Below are 20800 nucleotides of genomic sequence, written 5' to 3' on the forward strand. Positions count from 1 at the left end.
TGCTATTCATCCATTTTGTTCCTAGATCTAAAAAAAAAAAATTACGACTGTAATAATCATCCATGGAAAGATGATGAAAACTGAAATGTGGTAAACAATATGATAAACGTGAAGAAGACGACCAGGTCCAAAGAAACCAGAGGAAGCCGAACCAACTGCTACGGAGCAAAAGATGGAGGAATGCGATCCAACAGACTATCATCCAACAAGATGCAGAGATGCCCAGAGAGGAACAGCTGCCACTTCGTACAGCTTTACCTCCCATCTGCCAGAACCATCCAGTGAAACAATACAATTTCTAGATGTAGCTGAGTTTGATGTTTCTAGGCAAAATATAATTAAGTCAGGTAATTAAATAATCGTAGATAAAAATACATTAGAACTAAAGATATACATTTAATTTAAATTAAAACTAATATAAAGGCGCTTCACATTATTCCCTGGTGCATCTAAAACTCTCAACTGCTGAAACGTGCATTCTTTTTTTTAGCTAAATTTAATGCAAAAACGTCAATTGATGGATTAACATGTAATATTTTAGATTTATTTGTGGTCCATTGTTATTCATTGTACTCTTCTTCATATTCCTTATTAATTTCATTAATGTTGTTTATTTTATCGTTTATTCATTTAGTAGTTTAGTTATGTAGTTAGTCCAATACATATTTCATTTATAAAGAACTTTAAAAAGTGGTATAGCGTGTCAAAAAAAGTCATAGTATAGTGTTTTGAAAGAAACCATTAGAAAAAGTCATAAAAGTCATCGTGTCGTATGTCAAAAACTTTTATTAAAAGTCATAGTACAGTATTTCCCAAAAAGTTATAGCATAGTATTTTGGGGAAAAGTGATAAAAAACCTTAGTAAAGTCTAAAAAAAAGTCTAAAAAGACTCTAATGTGCAATAATAAATATCTTCAAAAAGCCTTACAAATGAAAATGATGTATATTTTATTGTATAGTATGTCATTAATCATAGTGTAGCATGTCATGAAAAGGTAATAGTACAGTACATAATGAAAGGGTCATTGTATAGCATGTCAAAAACAGTAAGACTGTCTTGAAAATAAAAAACGTCATTTCATTTACATAGTAGTTTGCCATAACAATGTTATAACAAGTGTCATGAAAAAGTCAAAGTATAGTAATGTCCTGACAGTCACCTGATGTTAGAGTCTATAAAATATCTTCCTCAACCAAAATCTCATTAAATAAAATGAGTTGTTCCTGTCATGTCATGCTGTAACACTCCGTTTGTGATCCAGTGTCTATTTATTAATAGTCATACAAATCAATTGCATGTCTGTGTTTGTGCAGCTTCTTGTCACGGTTAGGCTGAGCCTAAGGTTTTGTGTTTATGAGTTGAGTTGTCGTTTTAACACCATCTGAGTGACAGAAACAGACAATGAAAATTGTATATCTGTGTGTGTGTGTGACAGTTATGTGACATGATGTAAAAATGAATAATCACACAACCAAAATACCAATATTTAGTTATGAATCAACATTTATTAGTTATATTTGTATATGTACACCAAAGGTACAACACTTATTGATATGTAGAAACAGGTTTTTTATGTATACCATAGACCGAGGAAAGAATTTTTTTGTCTTTTTTTGTCTCAGTAGTGTAACTCCCCCACACATACGCTCTGCCTTTACATCAAAATTACAACAGCTTTACAAAGAGGAAAGGCCTAGAAAAGTAAGATCGGGAAAGCAAGTTGTTGGCAGGAGTATGACAGGTTATCAGCTCTGTTTAGGAGTTTCTTCAAAAAGACTCATTTCAGTAGAAAAGGACAAGCTTGAAGATATAATAGCTCTTTGTTTGAAATACTGTATCAATCAAATCCCATTTCATCAGTACTATTTAACTCAGCTCCAGTTCCAGGTGTTTGTTAGTGCATATAGTTTCTGTGTAGAAAGCAAAAAAAAAGGCAAGTGGAGTAAAGGCAGTTTACCAAGTGGGATTTCTATAAACCTCCATAATGTTGATGGCATAATGTTTGTGAAGATGGGGCGTTTAGACGAGGTACGATCTAGATATATCCATGTCTTGCAGCTTTAAATGCACATGCACCAGGTAAACAAAGATGTCTGAGACTAAAGCCAGTTTTCTTCATTCAAAAGACAAAATGGTTCAGATGAGTCACCTGAGGAATGTTGCTCTATACTGTAACAGGCATCCGAATGCATCAAATGTTTGTTCTTTCACTTAAATCAACAACTAGGCTGTGTTTTTTTCCCTCACTGTATCCTACATACAGGGCAAATTTGACCTTTTCCTTTATTTGTCTCTCTTTTCCGCAACTTTTATTACAGAAATTCCCATCAAAATATATCTCATGTTGGCCCCCTTTTTTCAAACCAAAAACTTCCCCTCGCTCTCTTTCTGTCCCTCTCTTTCTCACTCTGGTTCTTTCTCAAACAGCATTTGCTTCAGGATCACTGTAATTTCCAGAAAAGTCTGCTTCGCCACTGAACAGAACAATTATATATTTATTTATGTACAATGAAAATGAATGCACACTGCTTATATCTTCATGAACAAACATTCAAAACTCTTACATTAGATTGAAAAAAAAAGATATTTATATATTGGTGTGTGACAGGTAAGTAAAACATCTAGTTAACAACTATTAGAGAACAGAAAAACAAGCAATTTATTACACGATTTCCTCTCTATATATTTTGCCTAATCTAATTTTACTCAGGACATAGATGAGATATATTTTTTTAAAGGATTACATTAAAATGTCACAGCAATGAAACTATGTTCCTATATACCATTTCAACGCCCCCCCCCCCCCCCCCCCCCCCCCCCCCCCCACACCCCCAAAAAAAAAAAAAAGGAACAAAACAAACAAACAAAAAACATCTGTTACCTACAATATATACACAAAGTGCAAGCACTTCAAAATATCATGCTTTTAAGATAGTGGTGCAAAAAATAATTATCATTTTATTGTATTCATGCTTCTAAAATCGTGAGTTTGAACATAATAGTGGTCCAACACTCAATCCCCATCGATGACACTATGGTCTGTATTGTCTCCTTACTGGAGACATTTCTTTTTCTTTTCCTGAAGATCACAAGATTGAAAGATCCGACTCAGAGGGCCTGACAGGGTGTCAGTGCTGTGCTCAGCAGCTTACAATTAGAAATGTAGTGACCTTCCAGGTTTAATTAAGAGTGTTTGCATGTGTGTTTATATGTGTGCATTTAAAAACAAAGGTGAATGTGTGTGTGTGTATGTGTGTGTGTGTGTCTGTTTGTGCATACTTGTGTGTATGGTGTGCGTAAGTCTGTGCAGTGTGTAAGGCAGAACACCTTTGTTGTATCAAAGCACACTTGTTAGCCGAGCTTCAAAAAAAGCAAAGTTGAAAGACATCTTCTGAGTCTGTGTTTCAGGAACTAAAGGACATAGTGCTGTGCTACGTGTTTTGTTACGTTTTTTAGTGTTACTCCTATTGGCATTCGTTGTTGGGATTTATTTGAAGCGAACATCTTCAAGGCAAGGTTGTCATTAAGCACAAATGAAAAGAAACAAGACAGGAGAGAAGGACATAATACTGATAAAGAAATCAAATCCACAGCCACATCACAGAAATCTCACCTCTCACTCACGAAGGCTAAAAAAGATTAACAGCCAGGAGTCCAGCTTTGTTTTTTTTTTGTGTTTGCAGATCTTTTTAAGCCATTTGGTCTATGAGAGGAATATATTACCTGATAGTTGGCAACATTCTGGCATAATGCATGTGAAGTGTCCATTGTCCTAAAAGCATCTTTGAACCCATATGGACACACAGCTGCAGCATCTAGGGTTTGTGGAAACAGTCTTGAGCTCTGGTGGCTAAAATATATTGTTGTTTACCTTATTTTAGGACTGTCTAAACAAGAAGCTGGCAAGCCTCCCGGAAAGTGTTATATCAGTCTCTGTTTGTGCAAGCCATGAATCCATCTGTCAGCCAAACCTTGCACTACTTCTTTGTTTCTTATTTATTTTGTTATGTTCTGGTGGTTCACCTTGTGTACTCTGTCAGTAATAACCGTGTCTGTGCTTTCAGAGAGTATGCAGGTTGAGGATCATTCAATCGCTGGAATGTTGTCTGAAATACGCGTGTGTGCTTCCTGTATGTGCTAGGAAACGCTCCTTCCCAGCATATTATCATATAATGAAATTACTGTCTTTCACAAAGACATTTGCAGTAAATTGTCACCATTTTTAAGGTCAATGCTTGGAAAAGTTGTGCCGCTAAGAGGCCATATTTTGAAGCTCTACAATGAGAAAGTAAACATTTTTGTTTTTTTGTTTTCCCTGTAAAAGAGTAAACATACAAGCCTGAGTATCTTCCGCTGTCCCTTATTGTGTTTTTAAAATCTAAAATTTAAACTTTGAATACAATCAGTGTTCACATAAAACGATAATGTGCATGACTTTGACTATGCCACTGACTGAAAACCATCCTCATTGGCTTTATTTGTGCTCTATCATTCTGTTTGTGCTGTTTATTATCTCTTTCTGTGCTACAAATTATGCAGATGTGTCAATCATTTATTATTTGTTTGTTTTTACAACAATCCCTTTGGCGCCTAATCTTCTTTTAATTTCATTGGCATCACAAAGAATTTTTTTGGGGGGGATGAGAAAATGATGTTTCATATTTAGGGCAGTGGTTTTCTTAGCTTTGAGGCCTCAACAGGAACTGTGGTAATATCAACTGCTTTGCCAGCCAGTTATTAATGGACATAAATGTTAGAAGACGTAATAATGTGTTGTCAGTGACGTCAGGGAGGCAGTTCAAAGGCCTCAGTAAGTTGATTGATTTTCTGCCTGTTTGGTCCCTATACTTAACTTGGTCATGTTCTTAACTCCAGCTCTCTCTCTCTCTCTCTCTATCTCACACACACACACACACACACACACACACACACACACACACACACACACACACACACACAAACCAGATTCATATCTCACTCAACAGGTTACAAATATGTCCCTTTCCTTTACAGCAGAAAAAAAAGGAAAAACAAAAGGGGGATACAAAAAAATGGCGTCCATGGTATGATTTGTGCTTTATAATTCCTGTGACTGTGCTTGTACATTATGAGGCTCAGTGTGGTTATCCTGATCTTAGCTGTTCTCCCTGCCTCCTACCCTTTCATCCGTTTGCTGGACCTCAGGGATAGCGGGAAATATTGGGCAAATGCAGTCAGATGCAGTTTAAAGTCTCTGACAGTTTGAGAATCAAAAGTGATGTTTTTAGATGAGAGCTGAGAAGGAAAATCAGTGGCCTTATGCACACATTTGTGATGGTACTGACAGGGCTGAGATTCAGGAAAGTTCAGTCCAAACATTACGTTGGTTTTCATGATTAATGCTCTCACTTCTTCTCTCATCTTAATAGCGTCTCACATGAATGTAGAACCAGGATGTATTGCTAGGTGTAGCTTATCGAACTTGTTTTTCTCTTCCTTTCCTCCCCAAGCCTTGAAGTATGTTGTGCAAGTATCTGCTATACGGTCATAATTGTGCTCTAACAGGTAAAGTGTACCTCTGTTATCATTTCACGTGAATTAAGTGAATTAGTATTATAAATCAGTCAGATAGACAGTTACAAAAACTTGTAAAGGGACTAATAAAAAAAGAAAACTACATAAAAAAACAATTAGTAGTTCTGTTCGTGTGACTGTTTTTTCATTCACTCTTTTTTTATCACCAAATAGGAAAGCTTGTGGAGCCCAGGAGCAGGGGATCTCTGTGCTGCCATTATTCATGTTTCCATGGTCCCTCCTCAACAAGCGTGCACTCCGCAGCAGAGCCGTTAGTGGCTGAGGTTACCTGTAAGCAGTTAGCAGGGAGAAAGACACAGACAAAACAAAACACAGTTCATTTGTAATACAACTTTGGATCTGCATTACTGATTCAGTGCTCGCACTTAAGTTTCAGCCAAGCAATCTAGTTGGTCAATCAGGCTTAAAAAGCTCATACAGCATGGTTGACCATTGTTTATTGCTTGCTATGCCATCAAAAAAAGCCAAACAATGCTGCTGTGTCCTAGTTTTGTCGAGGTTATCATTTGAGATAACACACATGACTGTCAATATTGTATAACTGTAAAGCCAGAATACCATTTAGGACATTCATATCTGTAATGTTGGGTGCTGTAGCTATAGTACTTTGGCATTAAAACACTGCCTCTTAGGTATCATAGCTATTTTGCAATATACAAAAACGGTGGAAGAATACTGGAATACCACTGATGATCATGCTTATAGCAGCCCTGAGAGTGGAGCTTTTTTTATGGAACTGGGAACGGATCACATATTTATGATGACCTAAAACAGGCAATGAAAAAAATAAAAAAAATACGATGAACGAAGGCAAAATAGACAGATCACTTTGAAAACAAGGTACAAAAATGACATGATTAATGCGTTGTTAGGTTTTTGCTATTTTGCAAGCAGCCTACAGGGGTTTGCATCTTTGAGGGTTAGAAATGTGAGTCGCACTATTTACATGCAAAACAGACCAGAAAGCAGAAATATATGTCATGGTGGTTCTTTGAAATAGCAAGCCATTGTGTCACATGTATGTAAATGTTTTCATAAATAGAGACTCAAATAGGAGGATATCCCTTTTTACTATGGACAGATCACTTGTGTGACAGGTTGCCAGCGTTGCTAGGCAACACCTTTCATCCTTTAATAAATGAATAGGCTCATCAGTGGACCTTTTCCACCAGGGTGTGTGTGTGTGTGTGTGTGTGTGTGTGTACAAGGGAACAAGCACTCTGAACTCCCGTATATTATTCTAAAAGCCTGGAACACATTCAAAGACGGGATTCAAACTGCATTATGTTCCATATTACAGGAACTGCTTCACAGCTTTTTATTTCACAACCGAGTTCTCACAATGGACAGAAATAGCTGGTGTCAAAATGTAAAATCCCAACTGGGAATGACTCACTGACAGTGTGGTTGAAGTGTATATATAGGGAATATATGAACTACTAATTAGCTGTAACACTTATACAAGCAAGGGTGAACCTTTGGAAATAAGCCTGTTTAACAAAAATAATAAATAATAATGAAAATACCCTACATTTTAAGATAACGCAGAATGAACCACATTAGATATTACGCTGAACAGAAGGGAAATGAGAACTAAAATGATCACAGTGTGAACTTTTGATAGATGGGAGGGCTGCTAAATAATTCCTCAGGGTCATGATGGGGACTATCTGCATCTGCCTTTTGAGTTATAGCCAATCCCCAACAGGTTACAGCCATCTGATACGGCTGAGTACAGAGCAGGAGCTGATGCGTCCTTCATTTTCATGCACTGACCTCCAAACATGTTAAAGTTTGTGTAATGTTGAAAACTTTTTGGCTTGAGCGCTTTAAGTTTTTGTATGTTCATTTAACACAAAAGCTGCTTTTCAAGAAAAATGAAATACATACGTCCACATGCATCTGTTGTTCTCGTGCTACACTCCTGTCTTAAACGAGCAGTGGGTGTATTACGATTATTATGTACAGAGATGCAATGAACAAAACAGAGTCAAACAAACATGCAGGGTGAGCATGCAACCACAGAAAGGGTTAAATACAAGTCTCTATGTCTGGAAGCATTAATTGTACCTTGCATTCATCTACTACGACAGAATTGTTAGCAGTGGCACTAGAGGTTGCGGTAGCGGTAGAGGTTAAGACGCACTGGTTGGAATTGTTTTCGTGGTGGTTCTTCATGTCATCGTAATAAGACTGGGTCTTCGACATCATTTCAATGTCATCGGATTTGGCCCCGTGCGCGTCCAGCTCCTCAAGCTCAGCCTTGGACAAGTGGTACACGATGCCTGCACCGTAGGAGTCCCCCACCACGTTCACTGAGGTCCTGAATCGATCGCTGAGGACAGAGAAAGCAGTATAAAAATGTGTTTTTCTACACTTTATCAAATGAGGAATATACTAGCAGGGATTCCCAGACGCCTGAAAAAACAAAACCTTATGTAGAAGCAAAGGGAAGAATCAATATGTCACCACAAAATATGTTTTTGTCTTGTCAAACTCACAGCAGCCAGTCAACAGCCACCAGCAGACTGATGTCTTGGGTTGGCAGGCCTACAGCGGTCAGGATCAAGAGCATAGTCACCAGGCCGGCACTTGGAATACTGGCAGCTCCAACACTGGCCAGGGTGGCTGTCAGACTGGATGAAATCACAGCAAAGCAGCAGTCAGTCACATTTTCCAAACCCATCACACCTAACCGCAATCTCCGCAACCGACCCCACACCCTGCCACAACTCCTGAAATACCCGCAAACGTGAACACAGCTACACATGAAGACATTAATTCTCGATGGTACTTGTATATAAGAGCAGCAGCTGAAGAGCACCAGAGTAGGTCCTCCATCACACATGGTGAGACTTTTAAATGCGAGAGACGTTTAATTCAAGAGTTTCATGGATTATTATGCCATATAAATGCCAAGCTGAAGGTCGTCCATCCTTAACTCACTCTATTACCAGAAGAGCTTTTGGAATTTTTTTTTACAGATTGGTGTTTGTCTTCCTGCGTAGCATGAGACAAACGGGCACATGCCGTCACTTCCTTCTCGTGGTTTATTTTCTAAACTGTAAATTTCTTCTCTAAAGTTGCTGCTTTGAGCCACAGAGGCTTTTCTGTTCACTGTTAAACGCCCCTACACTGCTGCTGTGTTTTTCCTCATTTATTAAGAGCGAAATGTGTTTGGTAAACTGTATCCTCAGGGCTCCATTTAAACCCTCTTTAAATAATGGGAATTACAGTTATTATTGTTACGGCTATGAAAAGCTAATTTAAGTCAATTCATTTCCATTCGGGGATTGTTGAAATATAATGGAAGATTTCCTCATTTTGCAACATTGATGCTGACATTTAAAACATAGACTTATACAGTGCAAATTACATCAACTGATAAAATATGATGTTTCAAGCTCAAGGATAAACAAATCATAAGTGTCTCCTGACCTGACAGTGATAATCTGACCAGGGTCAAGGTGGATGCCGTTCATTTGGGCAATGAAGATGGCTGCAACCGCCTCATACAGAGCAGTTCCATCCATGTTGATGGTGGCACCGACTGGCAGGACAAAACGAGTGACTCTTTTGTCAATACCTAAGTTCTCCTCCAGACAACGGAAGGTGACGGGCAGTGTACCGGCACTGGAGGGATAAAGCAGATGAAGGTAGGTTATGCTTTGTATCAACTGTAGAAATATCAATAAACAACTATCCATTCGTTCTGATGCTGACCTGGAGGCAGTCCCCAGGGCAGTGATCCAGGCCTGGAAGATTCCCAGGAAGAAGGTGAAGGGGTTTTTCCTGACAATAACAAAGTAGATGCTGGGAAGGAAGATTGCTCCGTGGATTATGAGGCCAACAATCACGGTCACCATGTACATGCCCAGTTGCCTGCCCACCACCTCCAGGTCCTTGATGGAGATGATCTTACCACAGATAAGACAGGCAATACCAAAGGGAGAGTACCTGACAAAAAGAAAAGCGTTAGTTATTACTTTAAATACAGACCACAAAATATTTGTCAGGACACCATTTTTTTCTGTTTCACATAGCTATAATTTTATAAAATGTAATGACTTGAGAAATAACTTGGCATTAACTGTTATTTCTGGCTCAAAATAACTTCAAAATGAGTCAATGAGATTCTTAAGTGATACTAACCACATGATACAGAGGACAAGTTTCATCACAATCTCATTGAGGATGTTGAAGAATTCAAGCATGAGTCTGGCCCTCTCGCCCATCTTGCCCATGCAGATGCCAAATGCAATAAAGAAACCAATCATACCTGTGACAGAAAATCATAAATGTATCAAACTTTAAATACCAGTGTGGACGGATGAGATGATTACCACATGAGGGGATTATTATTAGAAGATGAGAAGTTTTCCATTAACGGCCAAACAAATTTGGTTTGTCCAGATATTTGCTACTGCGAAATTCTGTAAATGTAAAACTGTGAATATTGTTTTGATTTTTAGCGAAGCTAGCAGCATGGCCCTATGGGTAACATTCGGTCGGTTGGTCAGTTCACCATTTTGGCCCAGACTGAAAATTCTCAACAACTAGATGAATTTCCAGTGACATTTGGTAGAGATATTCATTGCGCCCCTTGCCCATAAGGTTCACACATGTGGTTTTGAGTGAAATGTCTCAACAGCTATTGGATGTATTGCCATGACACTTGAAAATAAGTCAATGTGTTGTATACATTGCCAAATATCTGCAAAACTATTTACATGCTGATCGGCATTAGCTTATGTTTAGAGCTAATTTGCAAATGTTAGCAAGCTAACATGCTGAACAAAGATGGTGAACATGCAAAAATATTCTACCTGCTAAACATCAGCATGTTAGCATTGTCATTCTTGACATGTTAGCATGCTGATATTAGTGTTAAGCTCAAAGCACAGAGTGCCTAAATACGGCCTCACAGAGGCATCGCTGTTGACTCTTGTTTGTTTTGTTTAGTAGTAATAGTACACATACTGTAAGCGTTTTTACATACCCAGAACATTCATGCCACTTTTGAACTGAAGGGTTTTTTTGACGATGAACTGAGGCTCCCTGGTCATGTTAGCCACCAGGCCTTCTACAGACGTTGCATTGAGGTCCTCCGCAATAATCACCTCTACCTTCTTCGTGACGGTTTGGATCTGAGTTAAAGGAGGAAAAGATTGATAAGTTTGATAAACAATGCTGGAATTTGTGATATATGACACAAGGCCACTCAACTTTTAATAATCATGTTCTGCTTCTTCTATGGTGTGTCCCTACAATCAAAGGTGCATTTTGATTCCTCTGTTAATAATCCCCCAGCTATATAAAGACAGTCTATGGACACTCTTTGTGTATACCTATTTCTAGACATACAAACTTGTAAGTCTCTCTAACTTGATTTTGGGCGACAAATTATACTCCATAATAAGTGATGCCAATCATCCAGGATATATCATATCTTTCATATATCATAGACTGTCTAAACATCTAGCACCTGCACTGACTGTCAAACTTCAGCATTAAATCGTGTCATCGTCAATTACCTGTTGGAAACAAGCCTGCACCAAGTTCTCTGGGAACAGGTTCCTGATCAGATCGAAGAAGGCATCCAAACTGGACACTTCATCGTTTTTCTCGCCTTCGCCCAGATTCTCCTTCAGTTTGGGGTTGCCAGGGTGGATGACTAACACCAGGATGACTCCCAGTACAGCAGCAATAATAGTTGTGCTCATGTAGTAGACCATAGCTCTGGTTCCCAGGCGACCGCTGGATTTGGCATCCAAACCAGCCAGACCTGCATCCAAAACAAGCAAGATTGTGTTTACTTGGTAGTTACCTTAAATTATTGAATGGAAATGTTGACTTAATACTGCAGGCTATGAAGCCTGGATGCAAAGACTATTATGGCCTTGCATGATAGTATTTGATCACGTGTATGATGGAATGGCATGATGTATAACAATTACTGTCGATTTCAGAATCAGGATCACAGTCATAACATGTTTTTTTTGTATTACAGCAGTGGAATGTGTAGATGAAAATGAAAAATATCCAATATTATTGTATTAATATATGTATTTGCCATAAGAGATCAGTCACACTGAACCTGTGATTAAACTGGAGATGATGAGTGGCAGGATCAACATCTTCAGCATCCTCATCAGGATGTCTCCGGGAAAAGAAATCACCATGACAATATCCGGGTGGATCGGGGAGGCGACACGAAGCAACATCCCTGATACAGCTCCCAAGATCACACCTGAAGTGCAAGGAATTGTGTGAGTGAGTGAAACTGCACGAGTGTATAACGGCAAAATAGAAGAGAATCGAAAATGAAGTCAGATATTGACAAGTCAGACAGAATGAAATACGGATACTCCATTTTAATAAAAGAAAATAAGTCATTTCTCATGGGTGTATTATGTGCTAATGGAAAAAGCTTAGATATAATGTATGAAATAGCAAATGAGCTATGATTATCTCCATAAAGAAGCCTTCATAACTCAATTCAGTTGTTAGGAGCTGTACAACAGGCTGTCTGCTACATGCTGATTTAAAGAGGACAGTGGGTTGAGAAGATAAAACCGAAAACCTGCTGAGAGAGAGTAAAGCTCATGGAGGATTAAGATCTGATCTTTTTGAAGCAGTAGGGAGGAGGCAGCATGTCAGATTTCTCGGTGAAGCATCTATAATCTCAGCAAACCCCACATTTTTTTGAAGATTTTTTTCCCTTTCTGGTAGGGCAAGTAAAAGAGACTAACACAAGGATTTATCAAAAGTGGGGAAAGGAAGTAGTTGAGCCGACTCCTCACTGGCATATTTCTGCCATCCAGTGGGTTCTTTGCTACCTAACCTGTCGTCTGGCCTGCATTCTCTCTCTAGAGCATGAAAACAGTGTCATTGCAAACATCAGCCCCTCCCTAACAAAGCCACTGTTGACGCTTGACATATGCTTCTTCCAACAAACTGTTATTTTCCTAACCACACATTGTTTCTGCCCCGGAAGGTAAAGATGACCTCTGTGTGCTCTAAGCCCCCTGTAGCCCGGCCTACCAGGCCCGGTAGTTGTTCTCTGTTTCTGTCCTTCTCAGGCCACACACTCCAGCATGCCCCCTCGGGGCTGCACTTCCTCTACTGCCACACCACTGCCAAAGTTCACACAGGCCCGAGACATTGTTTAATAACCCACACTGGAATCAAAAGCCCTGCAGCTTTTTTTTGTTGTAAGCTGTCTTCTGTGCTTCAATCTATCCTCCAGTCTAGCAGCATCCTGTGGATTCTGCACACCCAAGGGTTTTTGGATGGCACTTGATTTCCTGCCTTCTCTTTGGCTCATTTGCAAGTTCCCATTCAGGCTCTTATCGGCCAAGTGACAGATGATCAATGATCATGCTGGCTCACTTGCTTTGCGAGAGTCCTGCCAAGTGGGGTGAGATGTTCACATTACACATGCTCACATAAACACACATCCATGCAAGCAGGATACAGATAGACATGCACACACACAGCTAAATGAAATATAAGGTACACACATATATGCATTTAAACAGTTTTAACAGGTTCATGACCTATGCTTAATGATATACAGTATAAGATTGTGAGGGACCACATGGCTGTCAGACACAGCAAACTATAAACAATATGTGCACGTCAAACCCAAATCCGATTCAATGCTTATAACAAGAAATTGCACGACTACTTTTGTTCCCTTTTCATTAAAATACCCCTGTGGCACAGTGAGTCAATGCTATTATCACAATATGTTCATGCACCACCAGAGGCTGTTGTCTGGATGTCCAGTGCTGCAGAGAGTGTTTGATAGCAACAGGTGGCACGAAGCTGGGGAAGGTCAGGGCACCCAGTCATCTTACTGTCTGGTACACTGAGCAAGCACAGATGGCATCTCCTCCTCATATTACGAGCAAGCTGCATAATCGAGCTCTGAGTTAACAGAACACTGATGCGCCGACGACGAGGTGACTTACCGAGGACGGTGAGTGTGAGCAGAAGGTTCTTGAACAGCTTGGAGCAGATTTTGGCACATTTGGACTGAGGCCTGGCCTCAATGGGCTCCAGGTGACTCTCGTGCATCCTCACCTCAACTTGTTTAGGCATACTGTTGGCACTGTGATAGAGACAAAGAACAAATGAAACTGTTATGAACAAAATGCATCAAGCTGAACCCCTTCAAAAACACACTCTTGGCTAAACAGCATTATTAATCAGTATATATCACGTGGTTATGTTCTGTCATATGTGAGAGAGAAAACAAGACATTAAGTGGACTCTACAATAAAATACACCACCGTAATACAGTAAATCAGATCATTTTGGGTGTGCATGATGTCTCTGAAAATATATCTGATATTGTTAAAAAGACAACACTGCATGGTAAAAAATGTTAAGCATTCAAGTGTGTTGCCAATCTGTCACTCCAACACTGTCCATGATTGATATCGCCTCCAACAGATGGAAGCTGACTACAAGCTGCTGCTTGCAAAATTGCATTCCTATAGGGGCAACACTTCAGACACAGTTAAAAATTGCCTGGGCTTTTGAAAGTACATTATGCAATTTGACTGACTGAAGTAATTTCCAGGATAGTTTTTTATCATTCTGAAAAAGTGCTGTTATGCACTTAGACAGAACAAAAAGATGATTGCATTATGAGTACAAGTTTCAAACCCGGTTAAATTATGGGGACTTTACAACTTAAAATAATGCATCATGTCATCATCATCGTCTGTTTTCTAGTTAAATACTGTGGTTCAGTGTAGAAAATCCGAGACAAATACCCCCTAGTGAGTGTATCTAGACATCCATTTAAGACAGCGATGAAGAAGTGAAACAGATGCCCACTTGATAGTACAAAGGTTTGATGAATTCCAGAGAGGAGGAGCAAACATATTGCCCGTTAAGACTTATTCAATCACTTATACATTCACTGTCTCAGTTATAAATGTGTGACAGTAAATTTAGAAGCACATAGGATCTCAAATACAATAGTAGGAAGAGGGGGCTCAGTCACGCAGTGTAATTAGTTGAATGAAAAGTGATTTCTCATTACAGGCAGCACAGTGCAGCTTCCTGCGGTCCCGGCGAGGTGTGAATGTGTTTGTTAGCAAGAAGAGAGCCAGCTGTGTGTGTCACATGCCAGTTAGGCAGGTGTTCAGTAACTCAGTAAGAGCTTTATATTCATCGTCCCCTCAACAAGTCGCAGGAATAATATATCAAATTGTGTTGCACGGTTTGACATCCTTTTTGTCTATGAGATAGTAGAAATGTGTCTGTGTTCCTATTCATCTCCAATAAGCCCGTGCAAATGTCTACTGTGATGAATTACAAAGAAAAGCAAAGAAGAAATATTGTGACTCTGACCTTTCACCTCACCCATGGGGTTCGTGGCATAGAACTCACTAATGGAAGCCTCAATGGTGAAATGATTTTTCTTTTGTCCTTGTAAACTGCCCCCATGTCCACTAAGCAGTCAGAACACTTCATAGATATTAATTATGTGGCTTTCAAGTTTTTTTTGTTAAGCTGAAATTTGATCAAAGGCAAGACATCGAGCTCAACTCAATAGGCATTTGGAAAACTTCCTCGCAACCAGAGGCTCTTTATGGTGTTATTGTTGTTGTGCTAGTTGTCACTAATAATTCCACACGGAGACACACACACACACACACACACCTCCCTCAGCTTTGTGTATTGCAGCTTTGTAAGCTTGGCTATATGAAGACCACCTGGTCAGCTTCCAGGCACACAGATGGACCAGTCCTGTCTCCTTTTATTAATTTCAAAGTGAAGTGTGAAATACAGAAAATACATTCAAACAGCAGGCAAACAGTAGCCATCATTTTGTCATACTTCAGATGATAGCTGAATGAATTAGTAAAACCCCAGGAATAAAACCCAGAAAAAATGGCATTACCATGTAATCCCATTCCCTAAGAGTGATGAGTGCTGTTAATTGAATTTTCCCCCGTTTCTCTCCCTTTCATTATTTTTAGCACTGAGATGGTGAGAAAGCAGACGTTGGACGTCACAGAGGACGGATATTATTCTGTCATGATCTTCTCATTAGCGCCTCTCTCATCAAGCGAAGGACAGATGAGAGAGTGGGTTTGTGTGACCCAACGATAGACGAAAATGAAAATGTACAGCAAAGAATAATCGACTACAGCAGAGAACTGTCATTTCACATCAGTAGGTGTTTTTCTTATATGAAGGAATTATTCTACCTGATGGGGAATACTCCTTGTGTACATCGTTTTTGCTTTGATTTGTATGCCATGAGTTTAGAATGGATTCTCTCTGCCATAAAGATTAAATCGGAGATCTTAAGCTGAGGAGTTTTCAGCAGCCATTGAGTTACACTGGGATGCGGCTTTTAGAAACTGTGAATATGAAAATAAATTAAGAACATAAAAGTATAATAGAACTTCATAGTTCAAAGGACATTCACACACGCATGCACACACACACATCCAAACAGTTTCTTCTTCTCAGTCTCTAATGGGATCATCTCATAAACCGGCTAATCTTGGCCGAGGGCTAAATCAGATTAATTGCAGCATTACAGGACCGCTAAGCCATGAAGAATTAATGATGGCCTTAACAAATCAACACCTGGTGTCAACCCAGGTGATATTCAATCAAAAATGTCTTTCAGTTACAAAAGAGAGGTTCCCGTATATTTTTTGCGGATACTATACTTTATATACTAATGTACTTACTAACATTATAGGAGCTTGTCATGTTTACCATTGACTTCTACAGAAAGTAAAATTGCTTGCATTGAATCAATAAGAAGACAATAAAGAGAGAAAGTTAAATTAGATCGTGAAATCTAATTGTGAAGAACTGCAAATGAGATTGCGAGTACTTACTTAATTTCTGTTGGAGTTGAGGTAAGTGCTACATACATTGACCAGTATCAAATCTCCAGCCTTTGGAATTTAAGAGTAAATCAGCTCAAGGAATCGTTAGTAGGATCACGACTGCTCCATTCAGAACAGTTCCCAGATGTCAGCAGGTAATGTCCCGGACACCACAGCTCTGCTGACAGCTAGCAGCTCTCAGCTGTCCACAAGCTCTTCCAAAGCATCCAGAGAGGAGCGAGTCAACACAGCCCAGACGACAGACCCAGTCACAGCCACAGCAACCTGAATTGCCCCATCCTGAAGTCTGCAAACCCCCATCAGCCCCCACCCCTTGACTCCACCACCACCCACAACCAGCTACACACCAAGGGCACACAGAGCATGCACACACATCCAACATACCTAGAAATAAATAATACAAAATACGAAGTGGAGGGAGGAGTCAATAGCTTAAGAGTCAAATCCCTCAGGGACCCTCCATTCCCTGGACACGGTAATCCCCCCTGGAGAGTATGCTCCCAGCCTCATCCAGCTATACATGGGATAGTGAGGGAAAGGCCAAACTGCTAGAGATGATCACGATGATGCCTGCTAATGCGGACAGTACAGTAGTGCTTTGTAAGTAGCCCTTTTGATGAGAGGGGAATAAACGACAAAGGAATGACTCATGGAAGGGTTAATGTCATAATGCTGCCGTTTGGGAGCTTTGAGGTCATCCTGATAGACAGCAGATGGGAGTTAATGTTTGCTGCTCTTACTACAACATATTATGTCACCCTTTAGATTTATGTAAATGGTTATGTCACAATCTTCCAAATACTTAAATTCAAATATATGATAGGTATATACATATACTTATTCAGCTATAATCTCTACAAACATAAATTTAAAAAGTGAAGAAAAGCCACAAAATATGTCTTTAAAGATTCTGGCAGAATAAGATCCACACATCCAAGTTACACACACTCCAACATATAAAATTACGTATCCCCACTATTCAACAAAACTCCAAATTGCTGAACTCCAAAGCACAAATGACCAACATGATTCATGTGTAGATGGTGTCACGCTGATTTCCCTGCAGTCTCCCAGCAGCATGGGACTTCACATCGTATTGAGCAGTATCACATAATTCTAATTAGGGAAATGTGTTGGAAAGCTATTTCCTCTTTAAACAAATGACCAACTGCACAACAAAAGCCAGAGGAATCCCATCCCTGTCGGCAAAGGTTGTGTCATGAGAAATCACTCATCCTAAATCCCTTGACATGTCATACTCATTGAAAGGGCTCTCTCAGCGAAGAGAGAGTATTTTCGGGATGGAAGCGAGAGAGTAGTACAGAGAAGAAGGGGTTCCAAGGGGGAGTAAGAGGGACACTGGGGGAGAAAGGGGTACTGGGGTCACACCAGCACCTCTCAGCCAAAAGAGGGGCCTGTGAGGGGAAGGCTGAGGCAGCCATCCCTGCTCTTGGCTGGTACCATGTGAAGCTCTCTGCTTCCTCTCTCTTCCTTCTGAGGGCCTTTGTTTCACACGCAAACAGTGGCAGTGGCCCCAACTCGCCCGGCCAAGCGCTGCATCCAAACTGGCAAGGGCGAGAAAAGAAGGGAGGGGGTTCAAATGGGAGGGGGTGTAAGGGTATAGCGAGGAGGGAGGGCAGTGGGCATGTCCAGAATGCCAGTTCTTTCAGGCCACTGATGTCATGCCTGTGCCCACCGTGGGAGAGCAGCGGAGGGACCAAGGCGCCCCTTTCTCTTTCCCCCCTCTACAGTCTCTTTTTCCAGGATGAATGAATCTTTCAGAGGCTGCAGCCCATTGTGTCCCATAATCGACAGCGATTATCCCAATTTTATGCTGCCTTCCCAGTGCGAGGAGGTTCCCTGAGTGCTGGCATTGAGGGCAGCTGGGATGCAGCAAGGACCACGAGGGGTTGTCCTAGCAACACACTGCGGCTTAGAGAGAAGTGGGATGAAGGGGAAACGGGAAGCCGCGCACAAACACACCCAGCACACAACCCCATGGCCTGCCCACACACCATATAAAGATGGGTTTCAGCTTGAAAGATTCGCAAACGGATAGAGACATTATATATTTACCTCACCAAGAACATTTGATTTCATAGACAGAGAAGTTTAATTATACTATGCATTTGAATACATTTAGAAACTTCAGGACATTTCCAAAAAGAGCTTCTCTGGTGTCCATCCCGCATAATTAATGAGCTTCTGTCAGCGGCTTTACCATACAATGCCACTCAACCACCCACAACACGTGCTTACATAATGATTAACACGTTTGCATTGGTGACTAGTTGTGTGTTATACTCAGCTAATTCAGGTCAGAGGAAGATATAAATTAAGTTTCCTACTGGTCTCTCGAGGGGCCTGATGCCCATTCTCATGACTGGAGCGTCACAATATACTGTGAGGTAAAGACAACTGGAGCTGGGCCAGGCCCCGGATATATCTGCCCCCCCCCCCGGGCCTCACATCCACTTGCCATGCAGTGGGAAGAAATGGGCTCACACATACTGGCTGCCTGGGAGCTGTGAAAAAGCCCCCCCAAAATGAAGCTCTCAGCAAACACTTCAGGTTGTGCTGCGCATAGGAAGTGGGAGATAAATTCCAGCTTCTGAAGAAAGGGAAGCTTTGTCACTCTACGCCTCTCAATTATGTATCCCTAGATGGTTGTTGGGATGAATGCATTCAGTGATGGATAGTGATAGAGAGATGTGTGGACTGTCATGCAAATCTGGTTTATTCCATCAGCAGTGTAACCCACTGTTTTTCAGTAGCAAAACAAAACACTGAAGAGTGCTGCTTGCTAAGACACAATATCTCCTATGAATAGAGGGAGCATGGGAAAACCCGTTCTCATCGGGAAGCTGCCTTAAAACTTTGTGTAGATTCAACCTCAAATATCAAATCACAATCTGCACAGGGCTTTCCCACTATACAGGTCTCAAACTGCCCAAATGAAATTGAGCTACCAGTGTCTCAGTCAGTTCATCTTGAGGAGACACACTTTTAAAGATGGAAAAAGTTCTTTTACTGGTTGGGAGTTTCACATCTACCTCTGCTCAGCAAAAGAATCCTTTAAATGTGTATATGTGTGTCCACAATGTGCACATATTCGTGCATATTCTGAATCGACTTAACCAAAGGCACACACTTGGTCAAACCTTGGTGTTCCTAAATTAACGATTACAGGCAATATCATTGAACCAGACCCTTTATCGCCTTGATTTGGTGACCCCATACCAATGTAGGTGTGCAGAGTCACTCAGCGGTCTTGAACCACTTCCAAGTGGACTATGGAGTGAGAATACTGTCTGATAAAAAAAAATGATTACAAAAAATGACACAGACCCAAAACAGCTGCACATCGAATGGAGCAGATTTTAGTCAATTCCATGCTGTTTTCTGACTGAATGCTGAATGGCTAATGAATGAATACATAGCAAATGACTGTGATTATGAAGGACATTAATATTTAATGCCAAACAATGTGCTCATTTACAGTCCAATTCCGGCAGAATAAGTGAGTAAATGTGTAATGTTTTACCTCACTTTTCTACAAACTGTAGACATACAAATGAAGTACATTGACCTCTGGGAGTAAATCTTCCTTATTAAGCCGATTTCTGTGTCTGTGTGTCTCTCTATAAAATTTCACTAAAGAACACAAACCTCCTTTTTAGTTACTGCCCATCATGTGCTGCAATTAGCAAAATGCTTCTTACAATGTATGTTACAGCTGCAACTCACGTTTATATGCTTTCATCACTTCTTTGAAATTCTATTTTACAATCAGGGAGCATCAGCATCCAGGCAATTCCTGATTGAACCATACTGTATGTGCCTGTCCCTCAGCATCCTCTAAGGTTTTCCTTTGTTTGGCACAACTCTTTGTGTCCATAATGAGGCAGTCATTAGAGAGAGCCTCTGGGAATCCTGAGGCTAGTGTTGTAGTCTGCATAGGTCTCTCAGATGTGACCAGTCCCACTGTAATTATGTGCGAACAGCCTATTATGGGGAGTGGGCGCCATAGGGCTTGAATTAGGTGATTCCCATTTATCTGGATAAAATCTGCAGGGAGCTCTGGTTTGATCCAATCTGGCCATAACGGCCGGATCTACAGTTGGGCACTCAATCCTAAACAAATACTCATCCCAAATGTCTCTCCCTCTCCTCCTTTAGGTCTCCTCTTTTCTCTCTTTTTTGTGTTGCATTCAAAGTGTGTAACCCTCAAACTCTCTGGCATTCATATTACATGTCTCACTTTGTGTAACTCTCAGTCTCTCCTCCATCGGGTTCTAAGAGTTGTAACTGTCATGCTGTTTTTCAGTGGTGT

The 20800-nt window shown here is 40.4% G+C and overlaps 1 protein-coding gene across 2 annotated transcripts in view; it reads right to left on the reverse strand.

The window, feature by feature from the left end:
• Positions 1–2854: 2854 nt before the first annotated feature.
• LOC306698375 (excitatory amino acid transporter 2-like) overlaps positions 2855–20800 on the reverse strand; it is a 28272-nt gene continuing 10326 nt past the window's right edge. Inside the window, exons 2-11 of one of the 2 annotated variants that reach the window (XM_079162652.1) lie at positions 13552–13691; positions 11673–11825; positions 11110–11360; positions 10575–10722; positions 9728–9854; positions 9299–9532; positions 9014–9208; positions 8077–8211; positions 7722–7910; positions 2855–5843 (exon numbers count right to left, since the gene is read on the reverse strand). In XM_079162652.1, coding sequence (XP_079018778.1) covers positions 5840–5843; positions 7722–7910; positions 8077–8211; positions 9014–9208; positions 9299–9532; positions 9728–9854; positions 10575–10722; positions 11110–11360; positions 11673–11825; positions 13552–13681 — 1566 coding nt within the window. In that variant the 5' untranslated portion in view covers positions 13682–13691 and the 3' untranslated portion in view covers positions 2855–5839. Of the gene's footprint in view, positions 5844–7645; positions 7911–8076; positions 8212–9013; positions 9209–9298; positions 9533–9727; positions 9855–10574; positions 10723–11109; positions 11361–11672; positions 11826–13551; positions 13692–20800 lie in introns of both variants that reach the window. The other variant, XM_079162651.1, reaches the window with a different exon arrangement.

Source organism: Pholis gunnellus (assembly GCF_910591455.1).
Source record: "Pholis gunnellus genome assembly, chromosome: 7".
NCBI classification, from domain to species: Eukaryota; Metazoa; Chordata; class Actinopteri; order Perciformes; family Pholidae; genus Pholis; species Pholis gunnellus.